At 38.9% G+C, this 16,718-nt stretch overlaps 2 protein-coding genes across 12 annotated transcripts in view; both read left to right on the top strand.

The window, feature by feature from the left end:
* Nucleotides 1-10,583, top strand: part of LOC116176486 (facilitated trehalose transporter Tret1-like) — a 20,507-nt gene extending 9,924 nt beyond the window's left edge. For 5 of the 11 annotated variants that reach the window (XM_031495080.1, XM_031495082.1, XM_031495083.1 and 2 more), the window contains exons 2-4: nucleotides 3,410-3,481; nucleotides 3,551-3,614; nucleotides 9,075-10,583. In XM_031495080.1, the coding sequence (XP_031350940.1) occupies nucleotides 3,575-3,614; nucleotides 9,075-10,438 (1,404 nt within the window). In that variant the 5' untranslated portion in view covers nucleotides 3,410-3,481; nucleotides 3,551-3,574 and the 3' untranslated portion in view covers nucleotides 10,439-10,583. Of the gene's footprint in view, nucleotides 1-3,409; nucleotides 3,487-3,550; nucleotides 3,615-9,074 lie in introns of all 11 variants that reach the window. The other 6 variants (XM_031495085.1, XM_031495087.1, XM_031495086.1 and 3 more) reach the window with 2 other exon arrangements.
* A 4,337-nt stretch (nucleotides 10,584-14,920) lies between these two features.
* Nucleotides 14,921-16,517, top strand: LOC116176154 (facilitated trehalose transporter Tret1-like). Its single transcript, XM_031494630.1, has 2 exons — nucleotides 14,921-15,067; nucleotides 15,118-16,517. Exons 1-2 carry the CDS (start codon nucleotides 15,007-15,009, stop codon nucleotides 16,515-16,517), a joined length of 1,461 nt encoding a protein of 486 aa, XP_031350490.1. The 5' UTR covers nucleotides 14,921-15,006.
* Nucleotides 16,518-16,718: the final 201 nt, after the last annotated feature.

A 16,718-nucleotide genomic window follows, 5' to 3' on the forward strand; every position in this document is an offset into this window, starting at 1 on the left:
TATCTACATCCAAAAATTAAAACTCATTTAATTAATAATGTGGTCTGCTGACATCCTAAAAATCTGTAATAAGGTCTTAACATATAAATTAATTAAGAGCGCTTGTTTGAGACCCCTCACAACCTAATAGGATGCTGTTTACTGCATCTCATTTAATCAGGTACCGCTAAGTAGACTTACTTAATTTGCGGAGTAATATTTTCTAAATTCATTATTCTAATTAGAACCCATTGTCTCTTGGAACTTCTCAGGTCACTGCTATACCCGCGTAAAAGTCTATGGCCTTGCAGTTTTAATCCTTTTTAAATTACCATAGGAAACTAAGCCTGCTAATAATGACCTCACGGGAATTCTGAAATATTAATTCGCCTTTGCATTCTAAATAAGAAGGATGCAACCAAGGCAATAGAAATATCTTAACGGGAAGGGTTGCAAACGGCGAATTAATAACATGTATTGTTTACGGTAACAGGGGTTGAATGACAGCTTTAGAAATAAAATCAATTACTTTTATCTTCTATATTCGACTCCTAGAACCAACGTAATTACTTTCGGCACGACACTTTTCGTAACAAAGCGCCTCCAGAGACAGGGTGACCATGAAAGTATGTCAACTTCAAGGCGGAAAATAGGTGCTTCATTGCAAACCTCTGTCAATCCAAAAATGTATAGTCTCATTCATTTTCAAAACTAATTACAGGAATTACGATCCAAAAATCTCAATAATATTGGGAGCACAAGTAGCAATAAAACGTACCCTAAGTTCAATATACGCTACTGCAGTAAAGAGCTCTCCTCGATGCCTAGAACAAAAACAGGAAGTTACATGCTTAGGTATAATATTATATTATAATCAATTAAATAACGCCTGAGGGACCTTGATCAACCAACCAACGAGATTCAAAATTGTCTCTGATAGCTAATGCACCTCTGCATTTGAAGGAAAGGCAGCGTACACAAACATATAAAGCATTCAAAATTGACCATACATTTGTTCGGGTGACAGTAATTAATGGTGACATTAAGAGTTACATTACGATTCGAATATCAATATCCTTTAAGATATGATCAACTTATAAATTATGATTCGTTTGAAATCCAGTTGGTCTTTTAGGGTGACCCAATGCCCCCATTCGTTATCATCCTTTCCAACTCGGTATTTTATGGGTAATCCTGCGGGAGCGGCTGAGCTTTCCCTTGAGTGCGCATTGCACATGATGCCATCTGTCGACCAAGTGACCCCGGTGTTAAATCTTAATTTCACCTTGAACTTGCGATTATCCTTATAATTAGAAATTAAACGTATAGCTTTGAAATCCCGGCAAGAAAAAGAAACCGTCGTCTAACTTCTCGTCGAATCACAAGGAATGTGCATGTGCATAGTGGGTGTGGAAAGGTTCGCTTATTCTTATTCTATCTTTCGTCATCCAAGTTTTGCAAGACACTTGCGTTGTAGTATTGGGAGGTCTGACCTTTTATGAAACGCAAGAAGTCAAGATGTTTCTTCCTTAAGTCATTCAATAAAAAAGGTTACGCATCTTCTTAATTTTTTATTCAATGCTTTAGTTTATAATGTGGCACTTATAATTTGCATTTATATTCTAATGGAACTTTTCTTTTTTCTTTTCATATTTTGTTTACCTTAACTTGTAACTGTACTCTTACAAGTTTACAATTCGAAGTACTATAATGCGCCCAACTGGCATACGACTTCTAGAAAGGTCCAGGAATCTAAATTTGCTTGAATTACCAATAGAAACATATCAAAATAAAGTGTCCGAAATTCCACCTTGGGTAATTAGTAAACCGCAAGTAAATTATAAGTGGTTTGACACAAAAAAGGACACTAATAAACAATATCTTAAACAGGAATTTCTATCAGTATTAGATCAATACCGTGATTATATTATAATATACACAGATGGTTCGAAGACGGAAGAGGGAGTGGGAAGTGCATTTAGTGTTACAGACAAGACATATAATTGGTCACTTCCAAAATATACAAGTGTGTATACAGCAGAACTGTATGCGATTATGCAAGCGTTATACTATTCTACCATGTCGACAGAAAAAAGATTTTTGATTTGTTCAGACTCCCTTAGTTCCTTGAAAAGCATAACGAATACATTTAGCAAAGATGCTCTTGTGAGAACGATGTTATCCTGCCTAGATTCTTTACAAAGACGCCGTAAAATTGTCAAATTTTTGTGGTGTCCTAGCCATTGTGGAATAAGAGGTAATGAATTGGCAGATAGCGCAGCTAGAGAAGCAACTCTCTCCAAAGAAATAGACTGGCCAAGGGTGCGTGCAGATGATGTTAAAATGGAGGTATTATCAAGAATTAGACAATTCTGGATGACACAATGGTTCGCAGATGAATCATTTTTCAGTCAAATCAAAGTGGGTGTAAATACGTGGAAAATACCTCGTGAACTATCACGCCGTGAACAAGTTGCTCTCACGAGATTACGACTAGGACATAGTAATATAACATCAAGTCATTTACTTTTAGGAGCCCCTTCTCCGTTGTGCGTGGAATGTAATGAGCCACTAAATGTAACTCATATGTTACTTACATGTGGAATAAATGAAAACTTAAGAATAAAGCATAAGATCTCAAAGAATTTAAAGGAATGTTTAGGAAATGATGAAGATAATATTCGAAAATTGATTGCATTCATTAAGGAAACTAAAATTGTCGTAAAAGTATAAACACTAACGGCTAATAACCATGCAGTTGATGCCGTAGAACTGTAGTAAAAAAAAAAAAAAAAAAAAAAAAAAAAAAAATAAAACTAAACAAGTTGTAAATCAGCATATGCATGATTAAAGCGCATTTTTGGTAATACAGGTCAGTATTTTATTAGCGAAGTAATAACGAGTAATTTTGGCAGCGTTAAATAATTAATTTTATTTCATTTCAATATTGAGGGTAGGTTTTTATTTTGTAAAACAAATCACAAAGTAAATAATAAAGTTTTTATACTGGTAGCGCTATCTAACGGTAAAATTATAGCACCTCTGAAAACCATATCGAAATTATTTTCTTAAATTATCAATCTCACAAGTAATCTAACTCAAAATATACTAGAGCCTGCACATCTACACTATAGCAGAAAGTTTTAAGTGAAAATTTGAAGTCTCTAGCTATTGTAGTTGCTGAGATCTCACCCTGACAGCCGGCCAGCCAGCCATAACGAATAAATCAGCGTATTTTTTTCAAAAATACGCTAAAAATGCACATTCCAGGAAGACATCTTTTGTAATAACGAAACAAAGTGTTACAAATTTTCGGAACACGCTATACATAGTACCGATTATTAAAATCATGGGAACATTCGCATAATAGTACGCCATTTGTTTATCGCGAAATAGTTAATTATTTTACTGAGACGGCGTTTTCTTCTAGGTCATTTGTCAACATTCGCGATCGGCGCGCGGTCTTCTAAATACCATATCAGGAATAATTTTTACATGATAGGTAATGTTAGTATACTAAAAATAGTGTGCGGGTAATTCCCATAGTAAAAATAATCCTGCCTATTCACAGATATGCCAAAGCTGAAAAAATAGAATGCGTGGTAGAGTGCAACAATTCCTTGCTGTTTTTTCGGGTAAGTAACCTACTTGTTATTTTTATTATACTTTAACTTTGTTGGTATTGGTGCTTTACCGTAAGTCTGACTTATCCGAGGCCGATGAGTGCCGACCACCAAATTTGTTTGCTACATTATGCAATACGATGACTGTACCTATTTGTGGCAATATTAAATTTACCTTGAATTTGTTTGCGTTTTTACTTTTCATCGGTATGAGTTCGCCATTTCTATCAGTAATGAAAAACTAAACGTACAGCTCAAATGCAAACGATAAGGCGCACGTGGTTGGCTACCTAAATAACCTCGATACCTCATCACGTAACTTGGATAGTTTCCTTGATTTTATAGCAAATCAACAGTTAGACGGTTTGATTGATTTACGAACACATGACCCACTTGAAACGAAACCGTTTTAAGTAATACCTTTTCATTAAAATTCAATTTAGTCTTGTCTGCCTGACTGACTCATTACAATATTTCCACCCAGGGCCGTAGCAAGGGGTACGCCAGGGCAGGCTGAGCCTCCCCAGAAAAATTTTAAGCCTGCCCTAGCCAGATTTCCGAATTTCTCATTGTATTTTACTAGTGCGCTAAAATATATAATTATTACTCTTGACGATGTTGCGGTTATCAATTAAACGAACATATATCTATGTATAACATGTTTTTTTAAAACCTGCAACGCTGCACTGGTATAGAATTACGATATATCAACATCTCAAATGGCCGAGGGCGTCTCGTGAACTCGGTGGTTTATCACAAATATTTGGTGAAGCTGTGATCTTTTAGCGCATTTTCCAACGAAAGCAAACATATCTCATATTGTAAACATTAGATGTGCGCAGGTGCAGTCCCAACTTCATTGTTTATGACAATATTTCTTCGAAATTTTAACCATAACATAACCATCACATGTAGTAAAAATCGAAAACTAGAAATGTCATTCGCAAAGGCAAACACATCGCACATAGTAAACAGTCAAATGTGCGCATGCGCAAACTGCAAAATGCTTTTTTACTTATGAAAATCTGTGAAAAATTTTAACCATATACGCTTCTATTACGAGGACGATTGAGAAAATTTAATCTGGTTAAGAACCGGTGATTAAAAACTTTTAAATTAAAAAAAAACGCAATGCAAAGTACTACTTTATTTTGTTGTATTTTTTCGAGCATGTTATTAAATATAAAACGTAGAGGATTGCACTTGTTCCAGTGATATCGAGAATATGCCTCCAGACTGAAATCTCAAATGTAGGTAATGGCATTTCTAGTTTAAAAAAAAACTACTGGCTTTATTTTCATAAGCACTTATTAAAATTTTTATTTTGCAAATAACCACTCGGCTGGCCTAAATTAACAAAAAATTCAAAATTTACTAGGTATGTGAACACACGTGGAAATTTGTTTAAACAATGAATAATAATCTAAAATGAAACCCTAAATTTCTCAAAGTGACCTATTACTACATTAAATGTACCCTGGAACGAATTTAGTGCTCATCAAACAGCACAGACGATAGTAGATATCAAATGTCACTTACTTTTACACACCTGTTCTTTCACGGTAAGCAATCGCAATCCTCTACGTTTTATATTAAATAACATGCTCGAAAAAAATACAACAAAATAAAGTAGTACTTTGCATTGTAACGCCATTTTGACGTAATCTTGAACCAGTGGCATAGCAGACACACGTTTATGTATGTTTGCTTCATTTGTCATGGTTCAGGAATAGGCCGCCTGTCCTGTAAGGGTATACCAAAACCTTTTAAGATTTCAAGGAAGGTTTGTACAAAAGTAGGTAACCCTCTTCTGGTAAGATGCCTTCTAAGATTCTCACAATTTGTGAGATTTTAAAAAGCGCTTTTCAGAATATCTTCATCGAAGTTGGACTGCCAGGAGAAATGCACGATGAGGCCCCACCACAAATCGATACCTTCAATCTCGCTAATTAGGTAGCATATCGCTTTTGCAGTGCAGCATCACTGATAGGCACACAGTCCAAAGAATAAGGTATTATTATTACGCGACAGTAAAACTTGCTAGTGGAAACGTACACTAGACCTCCCGAGAAGGTTTCTCACAAATTCAGATCAAGTGAATTTTCGAGCGTGACTCGATAGTGCCCAGACAGCAACCTGCGCGAGAAAACTTGCTGAAAATGTACCGCCTTTATAGCTGAACAGTGCTATCAGATACCAACTTGTGTAAGAAAACGTGCCAGTCTACTAATCCACCATACCAAGCAGTTTGAAATATTAGTAAAAGGTGGAGATATTCTTAAAGAAATGAAAGCCCGGTCTTTGTGGCAAAATAACTTCATGAATGCAAAATTTTTTATCCATTACGCGAGCTATAGTGAGAAAATGGAAATAAAAGTGATTTTTTGTTTTCTTTGAGTGACTTTAATTGGCAATAGTATGAAACAATAGTATAAAAATATCCAAATGACCTCAGATACAGTTACCAATCGTCTGAATGTTTTTTTCGTGGTTGAACCTTGCATAATAGACCATTGTATTGTAATGAACAGTTATAGCAATTCTATAAGTCGTTTAAACTAACGACTTTTGCATCTTCATCAAGGAAACCTGCTGCGAATACACGACAACAATATCATTAATCATTATCAAAGGTGGTTACACATTATCATGCTCTGCATTATGAAAACAAAGTTTAACCTAGGTTTTTGGCACTACACAACTAAGGAAAACTTTAATTTTTACCTTAAATATTCGACAGAGTTTTAGGGTAAATTTAAGAAAAGGAAGGAAGAAGATTTCATGTAAATTCATGAATGCACTGTATATTTCTATAAGCAATGATCTTAAAGAACCAGTCTCGTTTCTTTTAGTTATGTCATTCTATGTGTGTCTGTAAGGTAAGCACATCACTAGGTACCGAAAATTGGGACATTTCTTATAAGTTACCAAAGCTTACTCTAAAAAATCACGATCATAGCATATGACCTGAAATGTAAAGTCCCGTGTTCCAAATTTGATCGAAAAACTGTGGTTCGTTGCATAAGTGTGTGGTTGCACCACTGTCCAGGCACCATTTTCTGCTTGGGTCGTCTTCAGTGTTGACACGTTGAGACAGACATCATCCACCACCTTCGCGCTCTCTTTCTTATTTTTCGGACACACGTGTGCTTTGTGTCCTGGATTTTTACATTTAAAACAACGAGTCGTTACCTTTTTGTCTATCGTCGTCCCATTTTCGTCGCTGATTCTGCTACCCGCCGTATTTCTTTACAAACATGCCGTCCGACGTTGTCGTATTTCCAGCGCTGATTTGCATGCGTCGCTTTCCTTTTTGATTTTTACACGGAGAGCGTCAGGCGTCGGTAGGTCGTTTTGCGACTCCCTTGACTATTGTAAAACGAAAATCCTCAAAAGATGGCGGTAAGCTGTACAGCAACGATATCAACAGGAGTTATTGGTTGATCTCAATCTCCATGTCGTTCAGTTTATCAACCGCATCCAAACAAACTTTTGAGATGGGCAGGTATGTCGGCGCGCCCCCTTCCCCTCACGTTCGAAATGAATCGGCTTAGTGCCGACTTTTTTTGCCTTTCCCACAACACGTCCGAAGTGGTCGACAAACATCAAACTTCTGTCGATAACCACGTCCAAGATCAATGGAACTGTCAGTTTTGATTACCTCGCCCACTATCCTAGGAGCGACCCCTGTGGAAGGGATTCATCCTTGAGGATCCGTGGTATGTAATTGTGGCCGCTTAATGTTTTCTGTTGCAGGGTATCTCTCCCACCCAGTCTTGCCCGGGGTTTGTGCGAAACGAAGGTGACGTCTATTATAGTGACCTGCTGTCCCCTGGTGAACGTGGTTTTACTACCCTTGTTTAGGGGGGCCCAATCCCTCACCACTAGGTCGAGTGGGCATTAAAGCCCTCAGTAAAATCTGCGACCCTGAGCGTTTTTTTTCGCTCGTGAGTCGTGAGCGCTTTCAACCGCCCTCAAGTGCTGAAGGTGAAGGATTAAGAGCCGCTCGCGAGCGTTTTTTCCGCTCCCGAGCGGTTTTTTCCGCTCCCGAGCGCTTTCTTCGCTCGCAAGCGCTTTTTCCGCTCATGATCGTTTTTTTCGCTCGTGAGCGCTTTTAACCGCCCTCAAGTGCTGAAGGTTGAAGGATTAAGAGCCGCTCGCGACCGTTTTTTCCGCCCCGAGCGGTTTTTTCGCACCCGAGCGCTTTTTTCGCTCGTGAGCGCTTTTAACCTCCCTCAAGTGCTGAAGGTGAAGGATTAAGAGCCGCTCGCGACCGTTTTTTCCGCCCCGAGCGGTTTTTTCGCACCCGAGCGCTTTTTTCGCTCGCGAGCGCTTTTTCCGCTCCTGAGCGTTTTTTTTTCGCTCGTGAGCGCTTTTCTTTTCCGACTCCCGGCGCCTTTTCCGTTCCAGAGCGTTTTTTTCGCTCGCGAGCGCTTTTAACCGCCCTCAAGTGCTGAAGGTGAAGGATTAAAAGCCGCTCGCGAACTTTTTTTTTCCGTTCGCTTGCGTTTTTTTTCCGTTCCCGAGCGCGGTTTTTTTCAGCTCCCGAGCGCTTTTTCCGTTCCTGGGCGTTTTTTAACCGCCCCTTAAGTGCCGAAGGTGAAGGATTAAGAGCTGTTCGCGAGCGTTTTTTTCCGTTCCCACGCGCGGTTTTTTCTGCTCCCGAGCGCTTTTTTTTTTCGCTCGTGAGCACTTTTAACCGCCTGCGAGCGTTTTTCCGCTACTGAGCTTTTTTTTTTTCGCCCGTGAGCATTTTGAATCGCCCTCAAGCGCTGAAAGATTAAGCGGCGCTTGCGAGCGTTTTTTCCGCTCACGAGCACTTTTCGAGAGCGCTCGTGATATAAAGCTGGAGCACTTTTAGGAGTGCTGGGAACTCGCAAGCGGTTTCGCTTTGCACAACTCGATGCTCGCGAGCATTTTTGAGATAATTAGAGCGCTCTTCGCTCGAATGGTCTTTTAGAACGCTCGATCCAAATCCCCCCCCCCCCCCTGCACAATCCCTCAAACATCGCCCACAACTGGTGTACCTATCTATATATTTGGCGAGAGATAGGCACTGCCAACTATAGTATCCTGAGTATCCATATACCTACTGGTATCCGTCTCCCAGACCCTTCTCTCTCTCTTACCTCCGAACTCCGCCTCCGATCCCATACGTAACTGAAGAGTAATCATTTCCTTGTTATTAAAAGGAAATCAGAGCTCGTATTAAGTTTAAGGTTCGCCTTCAAAAAGATCATTTTTGTGTTGATTACCTTTCGATAGCACGCGAGTTTTATTCCTTTATAAGCTTCTAAGTAATTCTTAGCTATTCAATTGCTCAATTATGCGCAAGATAAATCTCTTAAATCTCTTAATAAGATCGAAAAAGCCTTAATTAATTGTTCAAATAATATTAGGCAACATACCGACCCGCATTATTTAAAAAAAAACGACTGTCGCTACCTGTACTAACTTTGTTTTTCCTTTCAGCAACACTGAGTGCTGTATCCGATGGAATGCACTACGCCTGGACCGCTCCAATTATTCCACTCCTTCAACATTCCAACTCTACACTTCAAGTTACCCACACGGACGTACTATGGCTAGAAAACGTTTACATGATTGGAGGGTTTGCGGGAATTCCCTTCACCGTGTTGACTATAGACCGTTTTGGACGTAAAACCTCAATCATAGTAGGAGCTGTTCAAAGTGTGGTCTCGTGGATACTAATCGGTGTTGGGCCGTCGATTGAGTACGTGTACGTGGCGCGTTTTCTGAGCGGATTAGCAGGAGATGTCGGATTCGTAGCAGCACCGATGTACGTAGCGGAGATTGCCGATAAAAAGATACGAGGATTTTTGGGATCGTGGATCTATCTAATGATGCTAGTTGGAATTGTAATAATCTACTCCGTTGGTCCTTTTGTCACACTTGCGGTCTCTTCGGCAGTTGGTTGTGCGTTTTTGGTTGTAGAACTGCTTACCTTCCCATTTATGCCCGAATCACCGTACTATCACGTTATGAAGAAAAATCCGGCGGCAGCTCGGAAATCGTTACAAAGGCTGAGATCGACGGACGACGTGCAGGAAGAAATGGAGGAAATAGCCGCTACGGTTAAAATGCAGCTGTCCCAGGGACGCGGTTGCGGCGATTTGGTGATGAAGAAGAACAGCCGAAAGGCTCTACTGATTATGACGGTGCTCAATTTAGCGCAGCATTTTAGTGGATACAGCGTTATACTCATGAACATTCATTCGATATTAGAAGATGCCAGTGGTTCGCTAAGTGTTAACAACATCGCTATTTGGTACTCAGTTCTCATGTTAGTTTCAGCATTGTTATCTTCGTTTATAGTTGACAAAGCTGGAAGAAAAATTCTTCTCGGCGCTTCGAGCATTACAACTGGTATATCAGTGCTAGTTTTTGCAATCTACATGACCTTGAAGGAGTCTAACGTCGATCTCACATCGTATAGTTGGGTACCTACTTTCTTCGTGATGTCTTTTGCCATTTGTTTTAAATTTGGATTGGGTATTGTACCCATTGTGACGACGGGAGAACTTTTCCCCACAGATTTAAAAGCTCTTGGAATGACAACTGCGGACGGTATATACATCGTTTCGTCAATCTTGTCCATATACGTATATCAAGTTCTGAAAGAAAACTTTGGGCATCACGTACCATTCTTTCTTTTTAGCGCGTGCTGTGTTTGCACAACAATCTTCACTGTATTTTTTATACCGGAAACCAAGGGAAAGACATTAAAAGAAATTCAAATAATGTTAAACGGCCTTCCCTCTCTAAAGGACAGCAGCGAGGCCGAAGAAAAACTGAATGCTCCAGAGAAAGCTTGAAGCTAGTACGGAATCTCGCGGTCATAACTGTGATTTTTAATTAACGCCAATCTATTTTTGGCGCTAAAATATGCAGTATTATAGACAGTATCATGAAGCTCGTATAATGTTATAATCATGAGTGATAGTATTATGATGTGATACATTTTTCTTTGATTTATATAGACATACATTCAGTCACCATTCCAATAAAACAAAGTGTTGTTTGTAAATAGGTACGCAATTGAATAACTGGCAAGTAGAAGCGGAGATAATACGCAATTACGTCATTGAAGGTCAAGCAGATAACGCTTTAAGTGAGGTCAATGTAAGAAACTCTATACTTTAACTGCTACTCACCACCATTTATTCGGAATTTACCATGTTGGATACCCTCACGCTCACTGTTTTGGAAATGCTAATATAATTTGAATTTTGGCGGTATTCCACAGCTATATTAATTAAATCATTTACTCATCCTTGGGTAGTAAACGCCAGATTCAGGAACCTCCTCTAAGATAACTGCTGTCTTTTGTTTCAGAGTACCTGCTCAGACACTCCATTTTCGAAATATTACAATCGGAAGTTTGAATCCAACCGACAGATACGTCTTTTCCAGATCTTCTTTCTTGCTTGGAGGGTACCCCCTTCTAACACATTGTTTCCATAATATACCCGAATTTTGACCTCATCGACGGAGATTTTGCGTCATTATTGTACCTTGGTACATCGCTTTAATACGTTTTCTCATTGAAATTTGCGTATTTATATACCGATGTATGTCTTTTTTTCTAGATCATCCCTTGCAATAATAGAAATAGGCATTTGAAATCTCCAGAAAAAGACTTCCCCTACTATACCTAATTGCTTCTCGGAATTTTTGACTTGAGCTTTTGTCCGAGCCTTTGACCTCGCGAAAATCATGTGATCGCTCTCAAAACAGGAGGCGCTAATAAATAGCGAAAACAAATTTGAAAAAAGTAAGGCCGTTTTCCCATAATCGGGGACAGTCGGTTAGACTGACATCACGAATTATGACGGACAACTTAATAAACAGGTGGTTCGAATATTGCTTCCGGAAATAAAGAGAAGTCTCCATAAATACGTTAATTCCTCCATGGTGGGTTTCTTTGGGCCCTGCTTTGGGCCTATAAGAATGATATAAATAAGCACGCAATTAAATTTACGATGGTGTCAGGTGTGGGGTCTGTTTAAGTAGACAATTAGTGAAAGTTAATGCTAGTACTGAGCAGATCCGCATCAAGAATATGAAACAATTATTAATCCAGGAAAGCCCGTCAAGCTAAAATAAAAGCTGCTTAACAATCAATGTGGACTAAAACCAAATCCGGACAAAAGCCATGCAAGCTGTAATGGAAGCAGGTCAACAAGAAATAAGAGCTATGATTCTAACGCATTTTATTAAAATTACCTTGATCTAATTGGCTAGTCAAAAAGTAAGTGGACTTTGCTTTTTACCAAAAAATCTAATTAAAATGCACCCTTCCACCTTCAGCCACTTTGCCATAATGGAAAATTTATTTTATGACAAATCAGACCAGTATAACAACCGTATGTGTGGCTCAGTGGTAGAAAGCCTACACAGCCGGGAGGTCGGGTGTTCGAACCTGAGTTGAGGTGAATTTTTCATCTGTGGCAGAGATGAGAATTTTCTTGGATCAGTTTCGAGCATTCTGGCGGATACTCCGATTTAGGTTTTCCGGGTACGTGACGCTAATAAGCCCCCCAGGTATGATCATGAAATTGATAGAAATGGATAGAGGGCACCTTACTAACACGTTTAGAATAAAAAATTTGCGGAAGAAGGCCTAAACTTTCCACAACCTTAATGAAAAGTTCACTTCATTTTCTGGAAATCTGATGGTGTTATTTTACGTATATTTAGTCATGTTTAAGTTGGCGAAGCTGAAAAATTTTATGTGACCGCTTCATTCTCTTATAAACAAAGGTAACAGCTAATTTTTGTAGGAGGTTGAGTTAACTTCTTCGCCTACTAAATTGAAATATGCTGGATTTAACGTGTATACAGAATGTAATAAAAGTAGTATAACAGGTATAATAATTATACAATACAATTTTAGGTTTTATTGGACTAATACTCTACATAAGCGACCCTTGCATGGTCGATACATTTTAATAATACCACTTTTTGAAGCATATACAGTCTAAATTTGAATGCATTAGGGAAGAAGAACGTCGTAGAGAGGGTTATACTCGTATATTGCATATGGCAAAGATCAACTTCTCTGTATTGATCACCGAGAAGGGAAACCCTGACACTTCCTACACGTTTCATATACCAATTCTTATCTACTCTACTGCCGATTAATCGGGAACACCTTTTTCGTATCAATCGCCGCTTAGCATCCACCGCCTTATAAGGTCGAGAGGGAAAGGTACATCTCTCGCATTTTCCATAGATCACCACTACTTTAGCGATCGCCGATTAACTTGGAGCACCTTTTCCTTATGAATTGCTGCTTAGCAATATATGATGTAGAGAACTACATAATGCTATTATGGTATAATTAAAAACACATCTATAAAGTTGTATATCATTGTTTAAAGTTAATTAAATCGTGGAAAAATAACATAACCTCTTAAGAAACTAACTAAAGTTGGCACTCTGAAAAACAATCATGAAATTTGGAGTAATATAGGTATCCTCGCTTTCGATGAAATGAATTGAACTTTTAATTATTAAGATTGTGGACAATTTAGGGCCTCTTCCGCAGATTTTTTTATTGAAGACGCTTCGTTAAGGTGTCCTCTATCCATTTCTATCAATTTCATGATCGTACCTGGGAGGCTTATTGATGTTACGTAACCGGTTTTCCTACAGTTTTCCTTCGTAAGGTAAATACCGGAGTAGTATAGAACAACTTAAGACCTTCTGCAGGGACACCTCTAAAAAGCATTATGCGAGTCACTCTGTAATTGGGCGAAAACCTGTTGATGGCCCAGAACAAGAGAGGGACAATAAATAAATAAAAATAAACAAACCGAAGTTTTAACGATAGGTATTTTTGATTACTGTCAACGTCAAAATGCTTAAAGTGAAACGGTCCGTGCACTTTTTTTGTTTCTTTTCAAATTAATTTTAATACTTCCCTATACAGGTTCCGTGATCTGATACCACCTCATCGACGCGAGTCCCGATCTTAGTTACTACCACTCCATTAATTCCAAAACCACTCCTATCTAACAATTGACATTTCCTAGGCAAACTGACAGGTATATCAAATCCACGTTGACTGAAACAAATCCCGAATTTTTAGTTTTTTTAGTTTGCGATAATGAGCCGACATCATCAAATCATTTCATCCTGTTCTTCTCCTTACAAGAATAAGAAACACTTAATTCATTCGTAAATTATCGATTTAAAAGGAGTATTAGAATAACCAGTTTTGGTAAACTCACTATCTAATAGAACCACCCTACTTAACATCAAGCCACTCTAATATCTACAAAAACCTACAAAAAAAATCAACCCCATCCTAAAAGGCATGATTTAGATAAGATATAAGGTGCCCCCAAGACCAGATTCATACGGTAGAATGTGAAATGAAAGCTAAATACGATGAACTACGAAAGCAATAGATGTTATTGTCTGACGAACACTAATAAAGTTATGCATCATCCCACAATTTTCCCGCAACGAAATCCCCGAACCGTGTGAAAGTCTAGGTACGATCTCGATGGAAAATCACTGTAATTCATATACTAAAGACAATTTGGAGGCACTGTCGCTACAAATAAGTGGAGAGCGATTGTTGAGTCACGTGGAGATGCATCGGGTATTTTGCGTTCGGTTTCAGAACAACAGGATCCCAAGATAGGCATTTTGTAACTGATATTACCTTTACGCTGTTTAAAGGAAAAGGACATAATAACAGTTTTTGAGTCGTTGACGTTTACTTTATAATAGGCGATGCACCACTTCTTGACGAAGTCAATTACATTTGCGAGACTTTGATTAGCATGGTCCAAGTCTCGATTGGTACTTAGACAGGTAATGTGGCATCAACAGCATATATTACAATATTTTACATTGCAGGTAAGTGAAATGGTAAACCGTTTACGTAAAAAATTAAACAAATATAGCAAACGAGCTCCTGAGTATGGCTTGGCTTGGCATTACGTATTATATGGTTAAAGCTATGCTAATTTTGAATTTCATGCAATTTGGTTCATAACTAATGAAGATGTCAAAAGGGCCTTCCTTATTTTTGACCTACTTCGATTTACAAATTTGATAAAGAATCCACTTTGTTTACAGCAATATGTTCCGGGAGCTTCCGGCCAGGGGGCCTATGATTTACGGATTCAGCGAATTTTTTTACATAGAATACACTTGGTTTCATTGAGTGAAATGACAACATCCTTCCCAAACCGTAATTTGACTGGACTACAACCAAAAATAAAATGCGTTACTTTTGTGCTTATCAATCCTTAATGCGATAAAAGTTTAGCAACTGGACTTATCGTTAGACGTTTGGAGGTCAGTCCCGTTATAAATAGCTAACTCGAGCGATATCATACATTCGTTTTATTCTGCGTCTCGAATCATGCGTCTAGGGGAAAAGTGTTTGGCAGGGAAGGTACTTCAGTTTGTAGCGGCCATATCGTGTAAGTCTCTTTCAAATCAGTATCATTACGAGGTCAGATCATCATTTTAGGTTCACTGAGTGGAATATCGGATGGCATGCACTATGCCTGGACTGCCCCAGTGATTCCAATTTTGAGAAAGTCGAACTCCACGATACAAATCGCCGACGCAGACGTATTATGGCTGGAAAATATGTACATGATTGGAGGGTTTGTGGGGATCCCCTTGACGATTCTGACCATTGATCGCTTTGGACGTAAACGCACTATCCTACTGGGTGTTGTACAGGGCATGATATCATGGTTCCTCATCGCATTTGCATCTTCAATCGAATATCTATACGTTGCGAGGGTTTTAAGTGGAATTGCCGGTGATGTTGGATTCGTAGCGGTGCCAATGTACGTCGGTGAAATATCAGATAAGAGAATCCGCGGTTTTTTGGGATCAGGCGTCTATCTAATGATGCTGGTTGGTATTGTAGTGATATACTCGCTGGCGCCCTTTGTGCCAATTCCGTTATCCTCGGCATTTGGATGCATGTTTTTGGTGGTGGAGATGATTATTATTCCGTGTATGCCCGAGTCACCTCATTACTACATTCTGAAAGAAGATCGCGAAGCGGCTCGTCAATCGTTGATCAGATTAGGTTACAATAACGTGGAGGAGGAGCTTGATGAAATCACGGAAGAAGTGAACATGCAACAATCGAACAAACATATCGCAGATTTAGTCTTGAGGAAGAACAGTCGAAAAGCTCTCATAATTATGACAGTATTAAACATAGCTCAACATTTTGCTGGCTACAGTGTAATGGTCATGAATCTGCATTCAATACTGGGCGACACTGACACAGCTTCTAACAACATTGCCATTGTGTACTCGATTCTTATGTTAGCGTCCGCTTTGCTAGCGTCTGCGCTTGTTGATAAAATTGGAAGAAAGATACTTCTAATTGTCTCCAGTGTTATGACCGGCTTTTCTGTATTAATGCTGGCGATATACTTTACGTTACAGTCGAGTGGATTTAAGGTGGAAGTATCTGAGTGGGTGCCAGTGGCTTCAGTTATGCTTTTTGCAATATCTTTTAAGTTGGGCCTTGGCATTGTACCAATCGTGTCAACAGGGGAATTGTTCCCAATAGATGTTAAAGCACAAGGTATGACCGCCGCAGATGGTGTCTACATGCTGTCTTCAACTTTATCTATCTACGTATACCAAGAAGTGAAAGATAACTACGGAATACACATACCATTCTTTATATTTGCCGGTTGTTGTTTTTTAACTGCCATATTTACTATAGTTTTTGTACCTGAGACTAAAGGCAAGACATTGCATGAAATTCAGCTCATACTTAGCGGCAAGCCGCTACCCAATGAATGTAAAGATCTTGAGCTTCACACGAACGATGTAAAGCCTAACAATAAAGTACCTCACAACCCTTTTTCTCTTATTTACTTAGATTGCATATAAACAGCGGATACGAGTACGTTTTCTGAATTGAAAGAAGTAAATGTAGCAACCAGTCCGAAAGTAGGATAACACTTGCTAGGAATGAAGTGAGACTTTGTCCACACAATAATACATTTCTTTTGTTGACATTTACACCGATCTTCCACCAAATAGGTAGCAAACTATATTCAAAATTTGATCGTGGAGTCATTGCTGTAAGTT

Source organism: Photinus pyralis, unplaced genomic scaffold (assembly GCF_008802855.1).
Source record: "Photinus pyralis isolate 1611_PpyrPB1 unplaced genomic scaffold, Ppyr1.3 Ppyr1.4_LG7, whole genome shotgun sequence".
Taxonomy (NCBI): Eukaryota; Metazoa; Arthropoda; class Insecta; order Coleoptera; family Lampyridae; genus Photinus; species Photinus pyralis.

What these genes read in the sequence shown, in the direction of transcription:
- LOC116176154 (XM_031494630.1), top strand. Translation starts at nt 15,007, where the DNA reads ATGCGTCTAGGGGAAAAGTGTTTGGCAGGGAAGGTACTTCAGTTTGTA. An exon ending in GTTTGTAGCGGCCATATCGT is followed by an intron (nt 15,068 to 15,117) that starts GTAAGTCTCTTT and finishes TCATCATTTTAG; the next exon opens with GTTCACTGAGTGGAATATCG.